This window comes from Manis javanica, chromosome 8 (assembly GCF_040802235.1).
Source record: "Manis javanica isolate MJ-LG chromosome 8, MJ_LKY, whole genome shotgun sequence".
Taxonomy (NCBI): domain Eukaryota; kingdom Metazoa; phylum Chordata; class Mammalia; order Pholidota; family Manidae; genus Manis; species Manis javanica.
Window position 1 is genome coordinate 119,437,327 of NC_133163.1, and position 21,867 is coordinate 119,459,193.

The window sequence follows — 21,867 nt, forward strand, 5'->3', positions numbered from 1 at the left end:
TTTGTGTAGGCCACCCTGCAAGTGGCCAGATGGACTCTGTCCTGGTGGGAAGAGGCCATTCTGCGCCGTCAGAATGATTAGCTCTGACCACTGTAAGGAAAACACACGTTCTCTTGGCCAAGTGGGGATGAATCTGCTGCTTGTCAAAGTGCTCTGAGTTAGATACTCAGAAATCCCGGCTCTCCTAGCCACACCCTGAGATTGGCTGCTCATTCTCTTTAGTCTGTTCAGAATTAGCTGGTCATTTGCTTGCACATCACCATCTTTCCAGTGGTATTGCTGTTTGTGGGGGTTTTGAACGGTTCTCTGGTTTAGGCAGCCTCCCATAAGGCAGTGTGAATACAAAAATGTACATTTGCATGTGGACACGTTACCCCCTCAGGCATGCTGGGCAGCCTTTGCAAAGAGGCCTGCACAAGCCCTCATCCTCTTCTGCTCCCCAAGAGGAAGATCTAGTCACTGGGTGAGCTGTAGCGGCCCAGCCTGGCCCAGACCCAGCAGATTTTTGCATGTCACAAACTCAGAGGTTTTAAAAAAAATTTTTTTTATAGCTACATTTCTCCATTAAAAATGGTGAAATTTGTTGTTGAATTCTCACCCTTTTGTTTGGAATTCCAATTCCGTTCTCTGACTGTCCCTCAAAGCAGTCTCTGGACCAGCAGGACCAGCCTCACCACGGAACTTGTTGGAAATGCAGATCTCAGGCCCCACCCTGGACCTCTTGAAACAGAATCTGCCTCTTAACAAGAATCCCTGGATGGCTCCTGTTCCCATTCAAGTTTGAGAGGCACTACTCCCTCCGCACATCCTCATGTCTGTTACCTTCAGCTAGGGTCTCCGCCCAGTACTTACTCTGAGGCCAGAATGTTTGGTAGGTTTTTCAGATCTTTAAAAAAAAAAAAGGCACACACAGAAATTCTTTCCTTTGCGTTTGCATGATGTCATTCATTTTACCTGGCCTGCCACAAGAAAGAAAAGGCAAATTGCTTCCAAGTTTTATGTGTTTTCAAGACTGACTTCTTAATTGCATCTCCCTAAAGCAGCACACTGGATCTCCTGTCATTAACAGAGTCCCAAGTGTTGCCAAGATTGAGAAATGCCTAAAGGCAAAATAAACACTATAGTATAGTTTAATTCAAAACCATATCAGCTAAGAAGGAAGGTGCAATTAGTGATAAAGATGTTAATGATTAGTTACGGTCTGTTAAATTTTATATTCAGTGGTCATATAGAGTGAAGAAAGAATTTCCTCATAAGGGCAGAAATTAATGTTTCACCTTGATTGTTATTTTAATGTGCTTATTTTAATGGGGCCATCCTGCGGGAACCCTTGGGCACATTTCCAATTTTACTTAAATGCAGAATTCATTATTATGGAAGCATATAATGTTAAAGCTGGGATGACCTTTGCAGTCATTTAATCCAGTTCAGTAATTTTACAAATAACTAAGAGTTAGAGGACTCACTTAAGTCCTTCTGCACAGTCCTGGAACCTTGCTGCCCAGCTCTCAGACTCGTGATGGTGAAACCTTCACACATCCCTTCAAACAGAAGTGCTTTCAGAATTCGCAAGCATCATTTGCTGTACTGCTTCCCAGGCCCTTGCCCACCTTGCGTTATGTTCTAGTTGCTTTCAGTTGTAAGGCTGGAGTCTTTGGGAACCATTTCTGATTCACTCTTTTATTTCTTCACCATTCCTTGTTCTGTAGTTTGCACACAGTAGTTGCACAATGAATTCTCATGCAGTGGGTGTGCTGGGGCTGATTTTCCCTGCTCAGTAAGTTGATTGTGTCTTCATATTGGTAGCTTGAAATTGGCCATAGTGGGAGTGTTTACACCATGGACACAGACAAGTCCTATAGATAAGGGCTTTTCTCCTCCTGGGAAGCCAGTTATTAAACATTTTCCAGCACACCGCTGTTGACATGTTTATCTTAAGGTCTCACAAGGCAACAGGCCTTGACAAAGTCTAAGATCCGTACCAACATGAAGGTGACCATTTACCCACTGTCCAGCTTGGGTTCCCTTCAGAGTGATGGAGCAGCCAGCATTCAACCTCCTCTAGTTCCTTCAGGGATTAAGTCAGGCCTCAGGACTACACTGCAATGTGATTGCTCAGCCAGGTTCTACTTACCTGGAAAAGCTGTTTGGGCGTGCATGACAGTGGAAAGGGTCTGAAATATCAGGCACAGCTGAGTTGGGAAAAAAACCACGAATTATTATCAGAAAAAAAAGGAACTTACTATGGCCAAAATTACAATTATATCTTTATGTCTCCAAAACCTTCGGTGGCTCCATACAACCTACAAGCATGTCCAAACTGCCTGCCATAAGTCACCTCCTAACCACAGCCCACGTCAGTTTCAACCACTCTCATCACCACTGATGATTCCCACTCTCCATTCTACTTTCCAGCCTTTGTAGAGCTTCTGCTCCAGCCTCTACGAATCCCTTTCTCCTGGAAGTCCCGCCTGCTACCTCCCTGCGCTGCCACAGGCTCTCTCCCCAGCCCCTGCCCCTACCCAAGCCCGTCCCTCCACCATGGACTAGAGCTTCTGGGTTAACATGAGCATTCCTGTGACTGTTCAGCTCCTCTCTGGTGTCTCTCTTTAGGAGCAAGACCCGAGGTCCCATTGGGCCTGGCAAGTATGGCTATGGCAAGGCCCCGTACATCTTACCACTGCAGACGGACTCTGCGCACTCGCCACAGAGGCTTCGGAGACAGAGGCCCTCGTCCCAGCATTCCAGGTCCCAGGGGGCGTCTGGTCCTAGCCATGGCTACAGTCTGCCAGCCCACCAGGGCCCTCAGCATGAGCCTCTGCACCAGAGTGACAGCAGCCCTCATTCTGGACTGCAGGCGTCTGAGACCTCTGCCTACCAGCTGCCTTTGACCCACGACCAAGGCTTTCCTGCAACTTCAAGCCTCTTCCACAGCCCAGAAACAAGCAGCAACCATGGCATGGGGGCCCAGAGGGCGGCCCAGAGCTTCTCCCAGCCTGCCCGGTCTACCGCCATCTCCTGCATCGGGGCCTACCGGCAGTATAAACTCTGCAACACCAATGTGAGTACGCGCCGCCCACCCCCAGCCTGGAAGGTGCTCCTCCACCCTGTTGGCTGGGAGTGAACGTGTGGAAGACAGGAAGGCCATGGTTTTTTAGGCCATGTTAATGTACCTTTTGCCTTCCCTCCCTCTCTTTTCTCTGCATGTCTTCTCACCATATATTTTCTTTTTCATAAGGTTATTACTTTAGTTAACTTAAGAATAACTCCTTAAATCACTATTGACAGCCATCATTGCTGCATATCAAACAACCCCCAAATTCTCAGTGACTTTCCACCAACATTATTTATTCTTTGTTTACAGGTCTGTGGGTCAAAGTGCAATTTGGTTAATGTAGGGCAACCAGTGGTGATGCCAAAGAAGTAGAAGTTTTGGGGGGTTTAATGAGGATCAGTATCATCCAGGAACTTTCCTGGAGGTTCCCTGCTAGTCCAGGAATAAGCACTTTCAGTTTGTGTCATGGGAAAGTTTGATAGTGAATAGCTTCCTCATTAAAAATATATAATATAGTTCCTGCTATAGAGTCCATAGAAATGACTTAATATGTGATTTTAATAATTCCTCTGAATGCCTGGATTGCTTCTTAGCCTGTTCTTCCATGACAGACTTCAGGAATTAGTAAGTTTTGCAACACAGTAATACTAAAGCCATTAGTGGTCAGTCAGCCAGTGAGTCTTAATTGAACATCATTGCTTATCTTGTAAGGGACCAGGCTCCATGGGAGATCAGAAGAGTCGTATTATCTACCATGTAGAGTTGTCTTGGGGATCACATGAGGTGATGTAAAGGAAACATTTTATAATCAAAAAAGGAATACTTGTGTCCATGAGCAGACAGGTCCCTGTTTCTGAGAACCATTGCTATCCCTTAAAATAAAACGAATTCACTTCTAATGTAGGACACACTCTCCCATTTACTAGTATGTTTTTAATTTTGAAGACCAAGCCAACCATAAAGAGAAGGGAAAAAGGAGGGGGCACTTGGCATCTATGGGGGCCTGACATCTACTTAGCATTTCTTTCATTTAACCTACATTTTTTAAAGCATGTACTTTCTGCCAGACCTCTGCTGCCAGCAAGGGGCTGCCTCTCCCGTGTACTCTCGCCACAGATCCCTGGGTGCTGGGGTGACTCCACTACTCATGAGACTGAATTGCAAGGAATCTTAGAAAATTCTTGTGAATTCATGATGTCTGCTGTCATGTTGGAGGTTGGCAAAATAACGTCTCAAACCAAGGACCAAGGAACAAATGGACACAAAGGATTGTACAGGTTTCGTACCTTCTCTTGGCTGTAACATTTTGCATGGCGTCTTCCTCCGTGCACCCCTCATCCCGAGTCACATTCCTCCTACCCTTATTGAGAGATGTCATTCCCTAGGAGTCCCCTTGCTGCATCTCTTCTTCTTATAAGCCCATGGTTTCTTGTGACTTGGACCGTACTCCATAAACACTTTAACGCTCCCTGTGTTATGGGTCTGTACGACCTAGGTTTGGTGATTTGCTGGGAGGACACACAGGACGCAGCACATAGTTGGACGCAGTCACGGTTTATTTCAATGAAAGAATACAAAGCAGGAACCGCAAGCAGAAAGGCTCGTGGGGCAAAGGCCAGAGGAAATCAGGCAAACGCTACCCAGAGTCCTTTAGCAGTAGAGTTGCATAGGACACACTTAATTTCCCCAGCAATGAATTGTTCCAACACCTGTGAAGTATTGTCAACCACGGAAGCTCATTAGAGACTGTGCCCGTGGTTTTCATTAGGGGTAGCTGTGTAGTCATTTTCTGCCTGCCACATGCCAAAACCCCAGACTCCCAGGAGGAAAGCCGGTGTTCTGCATAAACTGTATTACTTGTACAAATAGTTTGGGCCTTGCGAGTCACTCTTATCAGGGACTGATGGCAACCCTTCTGAAACCCAAGTTCCCAGGTGCCAGCCAGAGACCAGTTGTGCAAGCACGCCTTTCTGGGGAGAGCGTCTCAGTCCTGCTGCACTCAGTCTTATTTGCACGCTCCCTGTGTGCACTCATGGGCTCTAGCATCTGAGCACCTATGATCTTAGGTAGATATTTATATATCCTCCTCAGTGTCCAACATGCAGAGATGGAATGAGTCCCCAAATTATGTAAATCCTACTCTAAGAGGAACGAGGTAAAGGACAGAATGTATAATATCTTACTAATCTATCAAGAAATGCAGGTTATCATTATGTCCTCTCCAAAGATTAAAAAATAATGTATGCATTTAGAGAGCTCTCCACATTTATTATCTGGGAGAAGAAAAACCAGGGCAAGGAGGCCAGGGTAGGTTGGAAATAGCCGCTGATGTATCATGAGTCCATTCCTTAAACTGGGTGCTCAGCGCATCCCACTGCAGTTCTTGATGGCACATCTCCTTGCTAACACTGCGCCACCCTAGAGGGCTCAGTTCTGCGATCCTCCCTTGACGCCCTTATGCTCCAGTGGCAGAGAAGGTGCCAGCTGCGGCTGTTTGTGAGCCACTGCACCTGGTGCTGGAGCACTCAGTGAGGGGAAGGAAGTCTGAGAGCACAGAGCAGGAGGCCACAGGGCTGGGGAAGACTCCCCCGAGGAGGGGACAGGCGAGCTGGGCTTCCACAGAGGGCCGAAAAAGAGAAAAGAGCATTTGGGGGCAAAATAAGCAGTTTAGTCAAAGACAGCAAGGCAGGATTGGGTCAGACAGAATCATGGGTGCTGGGATGCCTGCCTGGTGGTAGGGACCCTCCTTCTTTGCCCACCCGCCTCCTCCAGCCACTTTAAATAATCACAATCTTAATGAGGATTTTTTTCTTTAACATGTTAAAATACAGAAATGCCACATGGGCCTTGTTTGACCTTCATACATGAGGTAGGTGGGTGAGAAACTTAAAAACACAGTGCAGGGTCAGAAAGCAAATCTGATCATCTGGTTTAATTGGTGTTGGGCCTATAAGGCAGTGTGGGGTAGTGGGCTTGGAAGCGAAGCTGGGCTGGGTACAGACCCCTGTATCTTCAGGCAAGTTACTTAACTCTCTGGGGGCCACCTATAAAGTGGAGCTAATAATAATACCTACTCCCCAGCATCGGGGGTGGCGCGAGGTTCAGGTGAGATCACATATATAAGGAACTCGGCAGGGAGTGGACGCATCGTTAGCAGGTAAACGCTTTTGGCCTGGATAAGTGAACGTGGCTTACGTGCCTCTCTGTAGATAGGAACAGACTAAAGTCTCCTCATATTTGAACGGCTTCCAATTTAAAAGTGTTAAGTCATGAAATTGTGGGTGACGTGGTCAGACCTGCTCAGAGTCCACTTTTGTACCCTGAGGGTTAACCATGCTTTGCCCAACAATACAATGGAAGCTCGCTGAGACCCAACCTTTAAGTTGTGATGTGCCTTCAGTGTAACCATCCTGGGGTCGTGTTTAAAGTGATGAAAGTGAAATTATAGGTAACTTCATGCCTGTGAATTTACCCCTTCCAACGTGCATATTTGATAAGAAGCCCTAACGTACGATGTCATCTAGGAATTGTTTGGAGTCTAGTGTGTCTTTAGGATTTTCATTCATATAAGACATCCTTTATTAAATGCTGCATAATCAATAATAAATGCAGCACTAATGAACTCTGAATGTAGACTTTAAAGATAAGGCAGGGTTTTTTTCTTGCTTACAACGTATATGGGGAAGTTAAAGTTACAAACCCCAGTATAAATAAATAGAGAACCTATGGTTTTTTTAGGGTGGACATCAGTCTTAGATGCTGTCTCACTATTGTGGGTTCTTGCTTGGAGTCTACAAGCACAGCATTGACACTGACAGTGGGATCACATGTTGGGCTGGGGGTCAAGGACACTGAGATTAGAGCAAGCTCTGGCTCTAAGTGGCCTGGGGGAGAGAAAGACTCATAAATAACTACTAACAGGTGCAGAGAACAGGCAGCACTTTGAAATCCTGGGACAGGGGAAATTAACCTGGGGTGGGTGGAGTCAGCAAAGACCTCCCAGAGAAATGCAGGCAGGCAGCAGGCTGTCCAGGAAGGGGCAGGTTTTCTAGGTGGAGGAGTATAGGGGTCCTGGAGCCCCTCTGCACTCCCATAAGGGCTGAGGAGGGAGACCAGGTGCCCCAGGGGCCTCTAGGTGGAATCAGGTGTTCTCAGTGAGCACTGGCTTCACCTGCAGGTATGTCCTCAGTAGTTAAGGGGCCACACCCGGAGGTACCCAGGGCTTAGGCACACGCTCACTTTCTCAGCTGTAAATAGATTACCGAACAAGAAAGCGTATGCCCTTTGTCCTGGAGGCCTGAGCGCTCTAAGGTCAGCGTTCTCTCCTTCCCTTGAGGGGAGACTGACACCTGGCTCCTCCTCCTGGGGAAGGGGGGCTGTGGTGAATCAGCTGGTGCAAGGCGGGGACTAGGTTATGAGTCTTTAAAGGGCTTTGCTGCCAAAGGAGGTGTGATCCTGAGTTTAGACAGAGTGCACTTCATATTATGGGGAAAAACTCCTGGGGCTGAAGGCAGCTTTTAGCAAAGGCAGATGTGATGAGTTCTGGTATCAGTGACCCTCCAGTAAATTTCCCTGGGGTGGGACTGGCTTCTGACAATGGATTTATCCTTGTGAAGCTGTTTCTGTCTGAGTGAGTGAAAATGAAGGGAAGATATCAGATAAATCTCAAATATAACTAAGCTGTTGTTAGGCAGATTCTAATTCTACCCCATTCCTGGTCTGACACCGAATGAAAGAGGAGCTGACAACTTCCTGACGGAGGAGCTTAGAAAAGAGGCCAGGCCAAGAACTCAATGCAGCTCTGGAAGATGGAGGCTCTCCAGGGGCTGTGGGGCCAGGTACTGGGTGGACGGACAGGCCATCTAACTGGGGGGCTCAATGTGTTTCCCTTATCATGAGCTCATCACTTTATAACCTCGTGTCTGGGAAATACATGCTAGTGTCATGCTTTCTGCATCATTGCGCTTTCCATATTCTCAGACAGCTTGGAATTTTCCATAGAATAAGAAAAAGTTAATAGAACTTTCTATCAGTGACCTTTCATATATATGTATGTATGTGAAACAAACATGTGAATATATGTGAGCATATAAATATTAAATATAAATATGCATATATGTCATAAATATATTTCCTATGTATGAAATATATATGAATCACATACACACTGTTCATGATTATAAAAAGTAGTACAAACAGTAAGAAATATCGTAGTTCCTCTCCCAAGATGTAATCAGTCATTTTTAATTTTTAATTCTTATGGTCATCTTTTCCATAACACCAAATAGCATACTAATACAATATGTCTAATTCTTGATTTATCAACCTCAAATTTTCTCCATCAACTCTTCACTCTGAAAGATGAAGAAATTACCCCCTTTTCTCCCTGTCTTGCCAATGGGTTTCAGCCCCAGGCAAGTTCGCTATGGATTCAATGTGACCAAAGAAATTGATAGTAAAATGGTCTTGGGGTGAAAGGCTTATACCCAACTTTATTTCCAGGTGGAAGGTCAGTCACTAGAATCCCATCCACTCAGAGCGAGGCTGCATGCAGCAAGCCGGTCTCTGCCTCTGGGCCCCTCTGTCTGCACAGTTGTCCCGCATAGCCGTCCTCTGGGCCTCTGTTCTCCGTGCTGCCTCCACTCCAGCCTTTGCTCTGCTCTCCTGCAGCCCTGCCACCATGTCATGCCCAGAGCACTGGGCAGAGCTCTTTATATAGAGTCAACAGCTATGTATTGCCCACAGGTGTGCAGTGAGCTGGTCAACCAGGGCCAGGTGAGAATCCTGGCCACAGGCACTCTCATTTTATCCACACTCCCACTCCACTGATCTCTGAACATTTTTATTTTCTGTTGTATTAATTTTATATCATATATTAATAATTTTTATTTCCTTGATTCATCAACATTAGGAAGATACGTTAACTCTTTATTTTTGCATGATTTGAAATTTGGTGCCCAAACAATTCACTAATTCTTCTCATTGCATTACACGTTTTTGGTTTATGTATTTTCTCACCTTGACCTGTGAAATCCCTACAAGAGACTCTTACGAGGGGCTCTTCTCTGTATCCGCCACAATCACAACACGTGACATGTAGAAAGGGCATGATGAATATTTGTCTTTGAAGGAATTTCACACCCTGTCCTAGCAGACAGCAGAAGGGAAGGAAGCCCGTCTTAATAATGTGATCCATAAAGTAGCCACTAGGAAATTCATGTTCCTGAGGGAGTAGGAGCTTTGAATGTAATAGAAAGTTTATATTTTGATATACTTCCTGATTACTTAGAAAAAAGATGTTCTATTTTAGACTCTTTGATAGGCACAGCCATGCAATCGATCTGAGCAGGAGAAATAAATAAGCACTCCTGGGATAGGCCTAGATGTGTAGGAATGTGTGTCCAGAGCACTTAAAAATATGGGATGGTCATTTTAACGTCCTTTGGGTCTTTGATGTTTGTGTTAAGCAAGAGGGAAACACCTTCCTCTAGGACGTCATGAACTTGTAAGGGAAAGAAAGTGAGAACTAAGAAAACCTCAGGTTTGGTTTGGTTTTATTTTTGTTGTTCTCATCTAATCTGAACCTTGACCCTACTCTTTTGGGGGCACCAACTCACCGACGGTCTAGAGGAGCTAAAAGTAGTGGGAGGTGGCAAACAGGTTTTTTCGAGGTTGGATTTGTTCCAGGTGACTTGAGAAAGTAGATATTAAACATATTTGAAAAATGTGCTGGATGACTCATGAGACATTTTGGCCCATTGGTTGTATTTTTCTACAGAGAAAGGAGGGGAATATTTGCTCGGAACACCTACCTTTCAAGCCCTTTAGCTTCTGGAACTGCTGGGGTCATCTTTGATGTCTGCTTAGATTCCAATTCAGCTCACATTTGTTGAGATTTACCATGAGTCAGAAACTCTAATGTATTACTAATTTAATCCTCACAAAAATCCCTGGGGGTGGGAGTGGTACAGGGCTTGTTATTGAAATATAGTCATTTAGGCTTCAAAGCAGAGGGCTTTGTTGAAGGTCAGAGAGCCACTCTCTTATGGCAGTACAGGGACATTTTCTAGATTTCTTTTTTTAGATTCTTCACTGTAGTGATATTAAATACATCATATGTTGCCATGGTAGCTGGTCTTCTGATTGAATCCAGAGCAATTCAAAGCGTAAAAATATGCATGTCTGACCTAGGCAGGCTTCAGTCACGTTCGTTTGTGCTGCCTTCCCTGGAGATGATGTTCTCCAGTCTTCTAGGGAGCTGGAACTAAATTACCAAAGGTAAGTGCGTGGCCATTGCACAGTGGCCTCCTGAGCTATGAAGTCAGGTACAAGCAGTTGTCTTCCCAGATTAAACAGAGTCCGTGGAAACAGTCCAAGTTTCCCTAATACTCTGTGACTCATAGCAACCCCAGGCAATCGTCTAAATGGAACTTTGGATAGGGCCTGAAGTGCTTTTTAAAGATTCAGCTCATTATATTAAAGTACATCTTTATTCCACTTCCCATAAGTAATCAGTGGAAACACCCCTCCCTCCTTTGGATGGAAGGGAGTCATTTGAAAGGAGGTTATCTGCCAGGGATGTTACATGGCTCCAGAGCTCCAGTCTTTGCTAGCCCCATCCTGAGTGAGTCTGATCTCTATTTAAATGCCTTTTTCCCCCTATCTGTTTTCTGCCCTAAAGCTGGCAAGAATCTGTACCCATGAAAAGGATCAGCTGTCTGCAGGAAATCTGCCCAAAGCCGACTCACAGTGTAATATAGACAATTACTGATAAGGTCAGGGTGGCTCAGTCCACGGCATGAGGAAACAGCCCACTTAAAATACAACAAATGTAAAGTGATCTGTAACCTGGAAGTTTTAACTTCAGAAAGTCTGTTAAAATGAGAGGAGATCATATCCTGATAGTCGTCTGACAAGTACAAACAGATGTAATCTAGAGAAGAGACATGAAACAGAATCTCCCAGCCCTGCTTGCTTTTCACCCTCAATCGACAGCCCCCTGTCCCTGCTCCCCGCGGCCGGGGCTGCTCCTCCAGGCCTCGGAGCCTGAATCTGACCTTGTCCCCTAGGACCTCTCCTAACAGTAGGCAAGGAGTTAAGGTCCTCCTGACTGAGAACACCTCACAGTTAACTTTGCTACCCGCATGAGCTTGAGGGGCGCCGTGACACAGCGGCTCCTCGTATGGGCTCTAGATCCAAAGTGTCTGGTTCAAGCCCTGACCTCATACTTACCAGCTCTGTGACCTTGGGCCGCTCATTTGACTTCTCAGTGCCGTGGCTTCCCCACCTACAGAATGGCGTTAACAGCTGCTGTGAGGATTAAATGAGCTAATATACATAAATCACATGGTGGAGTGTTTGGTATTTAGTTAGTGCTCAATAAAAGCTAAGCTGCTCTTGCATCATTGTCACTCTAGGCTCTGCCTTCTCACCTTTATCCTAATTCAGTCTCCGTAACCACGCCCACATGTGAGCCCGGTGGACCTTGCATTTCTCTAGCCAGGTCCCTCTCCTCCCCAGGAAGTACTGTCCTGCCTCTAACTGGCAATGCTCCTGGCATCGTGTAAGTCTCCACTGAGGTCACGCTCAAGGCCACGTCCATCAGCCAGGGCCTCTGGTTACCTCCTGCTGCACCTTCCCCTGCTGGTCACTCACTGGATACCATCGTCAGCCTGCTGGGCACAGCAGTCTCCTGGCAACTGTAGTGGGTTTGCCGCCTCAGTGCTTGACCTCCCGTTTTAGGTCTGAGGCCACGTTAAGCCCTCCTGTCTTAGATGTAACTGGGCCCTGCTCAGATACAAAGCACTTGGTGACCAGGGACAGGGTATCCTGAATGACCCGTCACAGGTGACTGGGGTGGCTTGGCAGATGCACTTGGATGTAGTAAGAGCACCTGGCATTAGTGAGGCATTAGAACACACTGTAAGATTATATAAACTACAAGCACACGCAAAGCTGGCTAAGAGCCAAATGTGTTAGGAAGGGCTCACTACTGATAAAGTTTTGTTCCATAAATATTTAGTGCAGAAAATTAGAAAAACAGTAAACCAAAAGAATCTGTGACAAGAAAACATCCATAAGCTGACTGGTTAAGTGTGGTCTGCCGCGTCCAATTATGGTAACTGCCAGCAGGCTGACCAAGGGTGGCTTCTGGCTGGAGCCTCACTGGGCTTTACGTACGTGTGGTTATTTGAGCAACAGGACAGTCAACTCACTTGTTTTGGCGGCATGAAAAGCTGCCACCCAGCAGCTGATTTAATCTAGTTTCTGGTCATGGCCACAGCGGGTGGTCAGCACCCTGGGCTTTGCCTCTTGGTCACTGTGGGACTTTGGGAGAGGGTGTGCCGCTTCTCCAGGCCTCCGTTTCCTCAGATGTAAATTAAAGAGGTTGGATTTGAGTCTCACTGTTCTGGGACTGCATGTCAAGTGGTGGGAAGTGAGGTCGATGCTTGGGCATGGCTTGTAACTGGCTGCTGCAGTCCAGTGCCAGGCTGGCGGCCCCAGGATCGCTCAAGAGATCCTTCAGTATATATTCCTGGGCCCTTTCCCCACCATCCCACCGGGAGGAGGCCCAAGAATCTATATTTTTAACAAACCCCTTAGTGATTCTTCAGTGTGGCAAGGATGGCGCCTTCTTCCAAGTTACCCAACTGATCACATCCTCGTCAAAATCTGGTTCTGGGCAAAAGGTTGCAGAAAGCATCTTAACCCCAATTCTTCATGGAGATGGCTGGTGTTGCTGGAAGCCCGCAAGGTTCTGGCTTTAGGGCCGCCAGCAGCGTGGCTTCCAGGCCCTGGCAGACAGCCTCCCTCGGCCTGTCGGAGCTCAGCCGCTCTGCTCATCCACCCGGCCCGGTTTCCCCGCCGTGCACATCACATTCCACTCCACATGGCTTCCAGCGCCACACGGCTGGGCTCAGGCTGTAGCAGGGCTGTGACGGGTCTGAGTGTTCGTGCCAGCAGCCTCCCTGCACTGCCCTTTATCAAGCAGGAGCTGTTCTTCCATCCACCTGGCTTCATTCCTCCTCTGTTCCTTCATCTTCCAAGAAACCTGGTGTTTCTGATACTTACAGTAGATTTCTTTTATAATTCTTCGGGACTTTGAGCAATTTTATTAGCAGTTCATTCCAGAGACTTATACACAGAGATTTTAATATTTAAGGACCCAGATTCCTTCCCCGTCTGATTATTAAAACACACACATACACCCACACTCCACACTTAAACAGACTGTAGCTAAATTTAAAGCTAGGTCATACTTTACCCACTATTTGAATTTGAGATTCTAATCTTATTATTTCACATTTATTTATTTTATATCACACTTTGCTCATACTTGCCATTTATAAATAAGAATGATATAAACCAGGGGGAGCTGGGTATTTTTTTTTTTTTGAGTAGTCTAGCACATCAGAATCACTTGAATACTTTGATAAAATACAGATTCCTGGACCTCATCCCAGACTTAATAATAATCCTTTGGGGAGGAATCCAGGAATTTGAATTTCCCATGAGATCTCTGGGTGATTCTTTCACCTGCAAAAGGCTGGGAGCATTAGATGGTGGAGAGAATGTGGACAGAATTAGGCAAGAAGGGGAGGGACCGAGGTGCAATTGCTGGACTCCAGAGCACTTGGCATTCAATCCGGCCTCTGCTCTCACTGCCTGTGTGGCTCCCCCATGGGCACAGTGTGCTCATCTGTTACAAATCGGCAAAACTATCACCTTTACCTCATTGGTCGTTGTAAGGATTAAGTGAGTTAATAAGTGTAAACGTCTAAAGCAGGGCCTGCATGCAGCAAGAGCTCTGTACGTGTTGGCTGTGATGGTACCCCATGCACACAGTCAGACAGATGGGCATGGATGGCCTCTTGGAGGAAGGTGAGCAGACCTATTTGTCAGGAGCAGAAGGTTCCGGTTAGTGGTTTTGAAAACCATAACCTGGGGTACTTGTTAAAACTGTAGTGTCGTTCCAGAGACTCCCACTTAGCAAACTTGGTGTGAAGCTTTTGCATCTGTGTTTTAAATTTTGATGAAGGTGAAGAAACCCTGGTTTCAGCAGAGGAGGCCTGGTCTTTAAAGGTGGGGAGGTCTCCTGGGATTTCAGGGGGGCTACCAAAAGCTATGGACACCAATTACATATGTGGTATCTGCTTTTTCAGGTGTGTCCAGAAAGCAGCAGGAGTATCCGGGAAGTGCAGTGTGCGTCCTACAACAACAAGCCGTTCATGGGCCGCTTTTATGAATGGGAACCCTTTGCAGAAGGTAAGAACAGACCCAGCTCTGTCCACAGGAATTATTTTTGTCTGTTTCCATCCCTGTTGTCTTCTGGTTGATGCTGGAGGAATAGTCTGGTCCTGACTAGAGTGACAGTAGGAGAGAAAGTGTGGCCCCAGGGCTAGGGGGCCCTCCAGGGCTCTTCACCAAAGGTGGCACAACTCGGGCGGCACCTGGACCATCATTCAGAGGCATGAGGCGGCGTTGGAGGATGACGGGCGGGACAGGATGTGAGCGAGACAGAGCAGCGTTTGAGGAACGGGTTGGAGCAAGAGATTCAAACTCAAGGTGTGCGGGGTTAGTGGGGAGGGCTCCCTTGTCCTTGGGTCCCACCACCGGGGTTGGTGTGGTGGCTTACGAGAGCGTGTAGGGTTCCCGGGCTGACAGTTTGGCTTTTGTGTGTGGGAGCCCTTGCACGCAGTTGCCAGGCATGAGATGTGGAGGCAGCCACTGTCCCTGGGACCGAGGTTCCTGCCGTTTCCAAACGACAGAAATCCAGTTTGGGAGAGCTTGTCAGTACCGCTTTGGAGTCACTTCTCTTTGTTGAAACCCAGATGGTAACATGGCTTTTGGGCTGAGAAGGGTTAAATTCTGAGGTATTTCTTCACACACACAGAGAAAGTGGGCTCCAAAGTGGTGATGGGTCAAGCAGAACTTCTGGGGTCCAGTACTGACAGCCCAGTTGGCCAGAAGGAGAGTTCAGCTGCCCTCGGTGTCCTTCTGAAGAGCTCTGTCCGGTCTCAGCCCACGGCCGGGGCTGGGGCTGCAGGTGTCAACCCACAACCCAGAGCACACCGCACCTCTGCTCTGTCCAGGATCTGGGCGAGGGCTTGGTCGTGACTGGTGCTGACTTTGTTACACTCACTGCCTGGGAAGCCAAACGAAGGAAGGCTGTGCCCAGGTGGGAGCCCTTGAGGAGGACGAGGGGAGATTTTTACCTGGTCTAAAGTTGGATGCAAAGTTATTTTTGTGCATTTTTCTCAGAGGAGAGTCTGTAGCTTCGGTTGGAGTCTCAAAGTGGTCCCATGACCTTAAAACTCTAAAGAACCAACTTGACTAAACAGTTGGGGTATCAGATTCAAACAGGAGAGATGAACAGATGAAATGTAGAGCCAGTTGGCTGCAAACACAAGGATGGGTAAGACACTGGAGGGTGAGCTAGGGAAGGAAGCCCAAGTGAATTTTTGATATTGTGGATTAGAACTTGGTGCAGACCCTTTTCATTCTTAAAAGCATTATGCAAGGTGGTATCCTGATTTGGATTGGGGAACAGAAAAAGGGCATTGGTGGAATACTTGGTGAAATATGCTCAAGTATGTGATGTTAATTTCTTAGCTTTTATAAATGTACCATGATTTTATCTGATGTCAACATTAGGGGAAGCTGGGAGAAGAGCATGCAGGAACTCTCCGTCGTATCTTTGCAACTATTCCATAAATCATTTAAAGTAAGTCATTTTTATAAAAAATAAATCATTTAAAAATCTTTTGAAATCATTTTAAGTGATTTCACACAGTAGGCTGGGAAGTGGGGTTGGCGTAGCCAGGAGCAGGAGAGGTCCAGAGTAGCAAGGCCCGCACCCAAAGGGAGTGACCACCTCACAGGTCTTCGTCTGTCTGAGGCAGTGGCTCTCAGCCCTGGCTGCTCTTTAGAATCACTGCAGAGCCTTCTGGAAACACTGATGCCTGGGCCCCACTCCCAGAGATTGTGATCTAATTGGTATGGCCTGCAGCCTGGGCATCAGGATTTTTAAAAGATCCCAAGTGATTCTAATGTGCAACTGGAATGGAGACCCTCTAATCCCAGAAGAGGTGACAACTCTAGCCTAAATTAAGGTACGTGGGTGTTTCATATGCCACGAACTACACGCCTGTGTCAGAATAGCAGTACTTGTTAGTGAACAACTGGAGAAGTCATCCTGTCTTTCTCAAAGCCACACCCTTGCCTTATGGCCAGCTGTGGATAATAGATGCTTTGTTGTGATTAACGGGAGGAGAAGTGAACTCCTCTATGGGCACTGTGGAATCAGCACCGTGCATGCCATTGTTTTCCCTGGAGTTGAGGCACATGGAGGGACCTTCTCTGCATAGTTTGGGGAGGTCATCTACCAGCCACTGTCATCCAAGACCCCCTGATCCTGTGAGGCCTCTGTAGGCTCAGGTCTAGTTTCACAAGCCCTGTGTGTACTGCAGTGATCACATATGCTAATGTTTTCACATATTACAGATACTCCCCGTGGGTGCCTGGTCTGGTCTGGTTCGTATGTGAAAACAGAACCTTTTGTGTTGTTTTCCCTGATTTGTGCTGGACTTTAAGTGTGAGGCCTGGGGGAACTTTTTTTTTAACACTTGATTTAACGTTTCATTTTTAGAAAATTTTAAACATATGTAAAAGTAGAGAGAGTAGTAAATAGTATAATAATGAGCTCGTTGTACCCATCACTTAACTTCAACAGTTTTCAGCTCATGGTTAATCTTTTTCATACATACCCCACCCTTTCTTCCCTACCAGATTAAAAGGAACTATTTGAATTCATATTACATAGGATTATTCATTGGCATACATTAATTAGAATCGATGTGGTTGTAAGGGGCAGAAACCCAAACTAAATACACTTAAACAAAAAAGATATTTTGTTGTTTAAAGTCCAAGAGGTGGACTTGGCTTTAGAGACAGAGGCATCCCAGGAATCCAGTAATGTGAGGACCCTGCCTTCCTCTCTCTCTTCATCTCCTGATCTGTTTACTCACTTTTCAGGTGGGGGGGCAGGCTCACATGGCCTTGAGCTTGCAATCGAAGTGAGAGAGACCCTCATCTCGTGTTATTGGTTGAATTGTGTTTCCCAAAAGGATGTGCTGAAGTCCTTTTGCTCATATTTGTCAGTGTGACCTTATTTGGAGATAGGGTCTTTGTAGATGTAATTAGGATGGAGGTTAAGACTGGTGTCCTTACAAGAAAGAAGAGGCCCAGAGGCACGGAGAGGAGAACTCCCTGGGAGACACCGCACAGAGGGGAGGTGGTGCGACGGCCAGGGCAGAGCTCCAAGCCAAGAGGCACCACGGATTGCCGGCCACCACCAGGAACCAGGAGAGGCCTGGAAATTCTTCCCCAGAGACTTCGGAGGCTGCGTGGCCCTGCTGACACCTTGGTATAGGATTTCTGGCCTCCAGAGCTATGAGAAAATAAATTCCTGTTGTTTTAAGCCACCCAGTTTGTGGTAATAGCTTATGGCAGCCTAGAAAACTAAGATACCTACTGACTAAATTTCAGAGACACTGCACTGTGATCTAGTTGGCATCACATTTCCATCCCTGAACCTGAGTGTAGGGCATGGGGGCACTCAGCTAGCTTTGATCATGTGACATGACCAGCCCTTTGTGGGGGGACCCACAGCAGATGAAGCACAGGTGGGGAAGTGGGGATCGGAACAGGCAAAAAAAAAAAAAAGATTCCACAAAAGTCATGATATATTTCTTGACCATAAGCCACTGAGATTTTGAATGACCAGGTAGAATCTTGGTGTTTTATAAAGCAAAGGACAATATAGAATAGCAGCAGGTGAGAGAAATCAGTACCTAAAATGTGTTACTTTACCTCTCGATTCAGCATTCCCTTAAAATACTCGCCGACATTAATATGTCTCACATGCTCTGGAGGGGAGGAGCCCACAGCCACTGAAGTTGCGTTTACTCTAACTTTATTTTATAGTTCTTTTTGCTGCTTAGATTGTTCTCCTGATTTTGTTTTCCTTCCTCTTAAGTGACTCCCAGGCTGAGCAGTGGGAGGAAGACGGGAGATGCTGTTAGTGTTCCTGCAGGGTGTTCGTACTTCGCAGCTGGGTTTTGCACTGGGCTCTGGGTTTTGTTTGGCTGTCTACTGCTGTTACATGTGCCTGCTTAGGGGGACAGCTGCATTCCTTCAGCGCAATGCCACACAGAATAGTAAAAGCAGAGTGAACTCTCTTGATAAACATGTCGATTTCACCACATGCTTGGTCTTAGGCCCTTAATCGCATTTTCTGGAAATGGTGATCTATCTTTAGATAATGCCTCTAGGAATGTTTCTCACAGCCCTAGACTGAAGACTGCAAAGGAAACACAAGTACAATTAGGGCACCTGTGAGTCCCTGTTTACCCCAGAGAGTGATGGTTTATGCCTATCGCCTCAGACCCCTTCCCTCTCAAAACCACTTTGGACGATCAAGTGTATGGTCAACCTAGCTAAATGGACACTTTAATAGAAAACCTCTTGTTTAGACACAGACATTGAGGAAAATTGCACCTGTTTTCATGCCTAGGGTATCTGAATCGGGCGGCACTGGAGTTTCACTGGGTTACTGGGGGCTGTATAGCAGCAGGTGTCAGTCTTAACCCATAAACCAGGGGAAAGCTTTGTATTGGGTGGCTTAAGTGCACTTTTTGGCCCTGAGAGCTTAATAACAGAGAGGAAATCTAAAAGCCAGGTGAGGCTGAATCAGAAATTGGAGGTTGCCATTGGTCACATGAACAGGGCCATTGTATCTGTCAGGAGGGACTAGTTTATGCTGCAGTGACAAACAACCCCCACATCCTAAAGGTATAAACCAAAGCTTGCCTTCTGTCCGTGCTACTCATGTAACGTAGCCTGTGGTCTGCTCCTCCAGGGACCCAGGCTGGTAGGAGCTGTCTCTTGACTCATGCTTCACTGAGACAGGTAAAGGGCACAAGTGCATCACGCATGGGTTTGGAAAGCTTCCGCCAGAGGTGGTCCCTGCTGCTTTTGCTCGCATCTCGTTGGCCCAAGTCACAAGTCACATTTAATCTCAAAGACAGAAGGAAGGTACCATCTACTGTGTGCTCAAAGGAGGAGAAACAATGACCAGCCCAGGTGGGAAGAGCCGACAAAATTCCCTGCGCGCCTTCCTTGGAAGTCTGCGTAACTTCTATTAGACTGCTTGCAGGAACAGTAGATTTTGTTCTAGGTAATATTAAAGGTGCCACAGAGCATCTAATAGCTCCAGAGCTCCAAGCCATTCAGATCAAGTTCTTCCACTTGATCAAAGCTCTGAGGGCCTGAGATGAATGTTGGTGCCCAGGGGCCCAGGTGTGCTGCCGATCCCCCTGCCAGCCCAGCAGGCTGCCCAGGCACAGACCCCATGTTTGGGCACGGGGCAAGGGATGTGGGACAAAAACAGTATTATCAAACCTGTGGGGCGTGGGGGAGGAAGGCTTAGGGCCAAACGCTCACGGACCTGGATTAGAACGTTCATGTGTTCCTGCAGCCTCACTCCCGCTGCCCACCTCTCCTGCACAGACAGGCTTAGGACACCTTCAGGGTGGACAGGGCAGGGAAACGAGAGGAGCATTCCAGTAGTACCCTCACAAGATCCATTCTCAGCCCTCTGACACACACCTAATAACCTGGCAAGACTGGGCCATGTTTACGTAGCATATGAGTGTATCCCTGAGGACAAAGAGAAGTCCTGAGGGCAACCTCTTAGTGAAAGCAAAACAATTTTGGTCTTCTACATGTTGAGTTTGAATGAATAATAGCAAGATGCCCAGCGGGAAGTTGGGGATAAGACAATGAAGTTTAAGGGAGACACCTTAGAGTCGTAGACCTGTATTTGAAGTTATTGGCCTTGGTGTGATAATTAAAGCCATCTTGATGAGTAAGACCTCCAGGAGGGTGGGGATCATGAGGACAGAGGATCAAGGAAGGAGCTCTGCAGTGTGTCCACACTAAAGAAGCAGGGGACAGAGGCCCAGCTGTTAAAGGAGTCTGAGGAGAGGTGGCGCCTTACATCATCTCTTACACTGATCAAGTCTGTTGTGGTTGATAAAGTTCTCCTATTACATACATTACAGTGAGGATCAAATGCCATCATAGGGATTGCTTGTCTTCACTGAGCGATTACTGCACACCAGGCACAGGTCTAAGTGCTGACTCAGGCACAGGTCTAAGTGCTGACTCATTTCATCCTCACAACAGCCTAGGGAGTGGGTGCTATTATCAGCCTCATTTTACAGAAGAGACAGAGGCACAGCATAGTTAAATAATTTGCCTAAGGTCACTCAGCTAGTGATAGAGCGGCCTTTCTGAAAACAATGCTGAGAGAGAGGCTGGGAGGGCAGGAGGGAGAGAGGGAGAGAGGGAGAGGGCTAAGCCAGCTGGACACTGCCAGGGGCAGGGAGAGAATGAGAACTGAGAAAATAAAGCTGGAGTGGGATGTTAGGAAAAGCCCTGGAAAGAAGTTAAAGAATGTAGCCAGTGAGTGTAGCTAGATGCTTTTTAAAATAGATTTGCAGCTAGATGCTTTTTAAAATAAATTTGCCTTGAAGAAGGCATGTTAGGAGTGTTTGCTAGTTTAAGGGAGAGAGAAAGGTTTTTTAGAGAAATGGGCATGTCTGCAGATTGAGAGAAGGAAGCTTGTAAAGAGGGAGTTAGGGGTTAATAAAATGGTACTATGAACCCACTCTGTCCCAGAAGGAAGATAGGCCGTTTTTTTTGGTCCTCCTGGAAAGTATATTATTGCTTCTCTGCAAGGTTCTTCACCATTTACTAAAAATTCATTTATTCAAGAGGAATGAAAGCAACCATATGTCCATGCAAAAGATTTATTCAAGAATGTTCACAGCCGCATTTTTCCTAATCGCTCAAAGCTGGAAACAACCCAGAAGTCCATCAGCAGGACACTGAATAAACCAACTGCCCCACATTCCTTCAGTGGAGCACTACTCAGCAATAAAGAAGGAGCTCTCTACTGATACATGTAACAACCTGGATGGATCTCAGAAACATTCTGTTGAGCAAAATAAGCCAGATGAAGTCTGTACTGTTTGATTCCACTTGTAGGGTGTTCTAGAACAGGAGAAATCAGGCTGCGGTAACAGAAATCAGAACAGTGTTTGCCTATGGGAGTGGGGAAGGATTAACTGGAAAGGGACATGATGGAACTTTCTGGAGTGATGGTAATGTTCTATTTTGTGATTGGCATGATTGTTACACAGGTGTATGTAGTTGTCAAAACCCATCAAACTGTACACTTAAGAGCTGTGCGTTTTATTTTATAAAATTGTGCAAAAAGCCCATTATTCTCCTCTCCCTTCTCTGTCTCTGTCTTTTCAATTCCTGAAAGTGACATTTAAAGCTAGTATACATGTCACCAGTGTAGAACTATTCCAAGGTTTGCTATTTATTTTTTCTTTTTAATTTTACCTTTAATTTATTATGGAGCAAGGGACACTTTTAGATATTATTTGCGTATTTTCCTCAAATTAAAAATTTACTAAAACATAATTTATTAGATCTATCACTTGAATATATTTGTGGGGGAAATTCAGTTGCACACTTGGTAAATTTTCTTTTTTGATTATTGAAATATAGCTGGCATACAATATCTTACTAATTTCAAATGTACATCATAGTGATTTGATTTCTCATATATTATGCATTTTTCACAGAAGTAGAACAAAGAATCCTAAAATTTATATGGAGGCACAAAAGACCCTGAATAGCCAAAACAATAAAGCTAGAGGTATCACACCCCCTGATTT

General features: G+C 46.2%; 1 protein-coding gene across 2 annotated transcripts in view; it reads left to right on the forward strand.

Moving 5' to 3' along the window:
- Positions 1–21,867, forward strand: part of THSD4 (thrombospondin type 1 domain containing 4) — a 528,195-nt gene that overhangs the window by 104,052 nt on the left and 402,276 nt on the right. For both annotated transcript variants that reach the window (XR_012120776.1, XM_073212115.1), the window contains exons 5-6: positions 2,614–3,061; positions 14,218–14,320. Coding sequence is in view for 1 of the 2 variants with exons in the window: in XM_073212115.1 (XP_073068216.1) it covers positions 2,614–3,061; positions 14,218–14,320 (551 nt within the window). In the remaining variant the exon portion in view is untranslated. The remainder of the gene's footprint in view (positions 1–2,613; positions 3,062–14,217; positions 14,321–21,867) is intronic.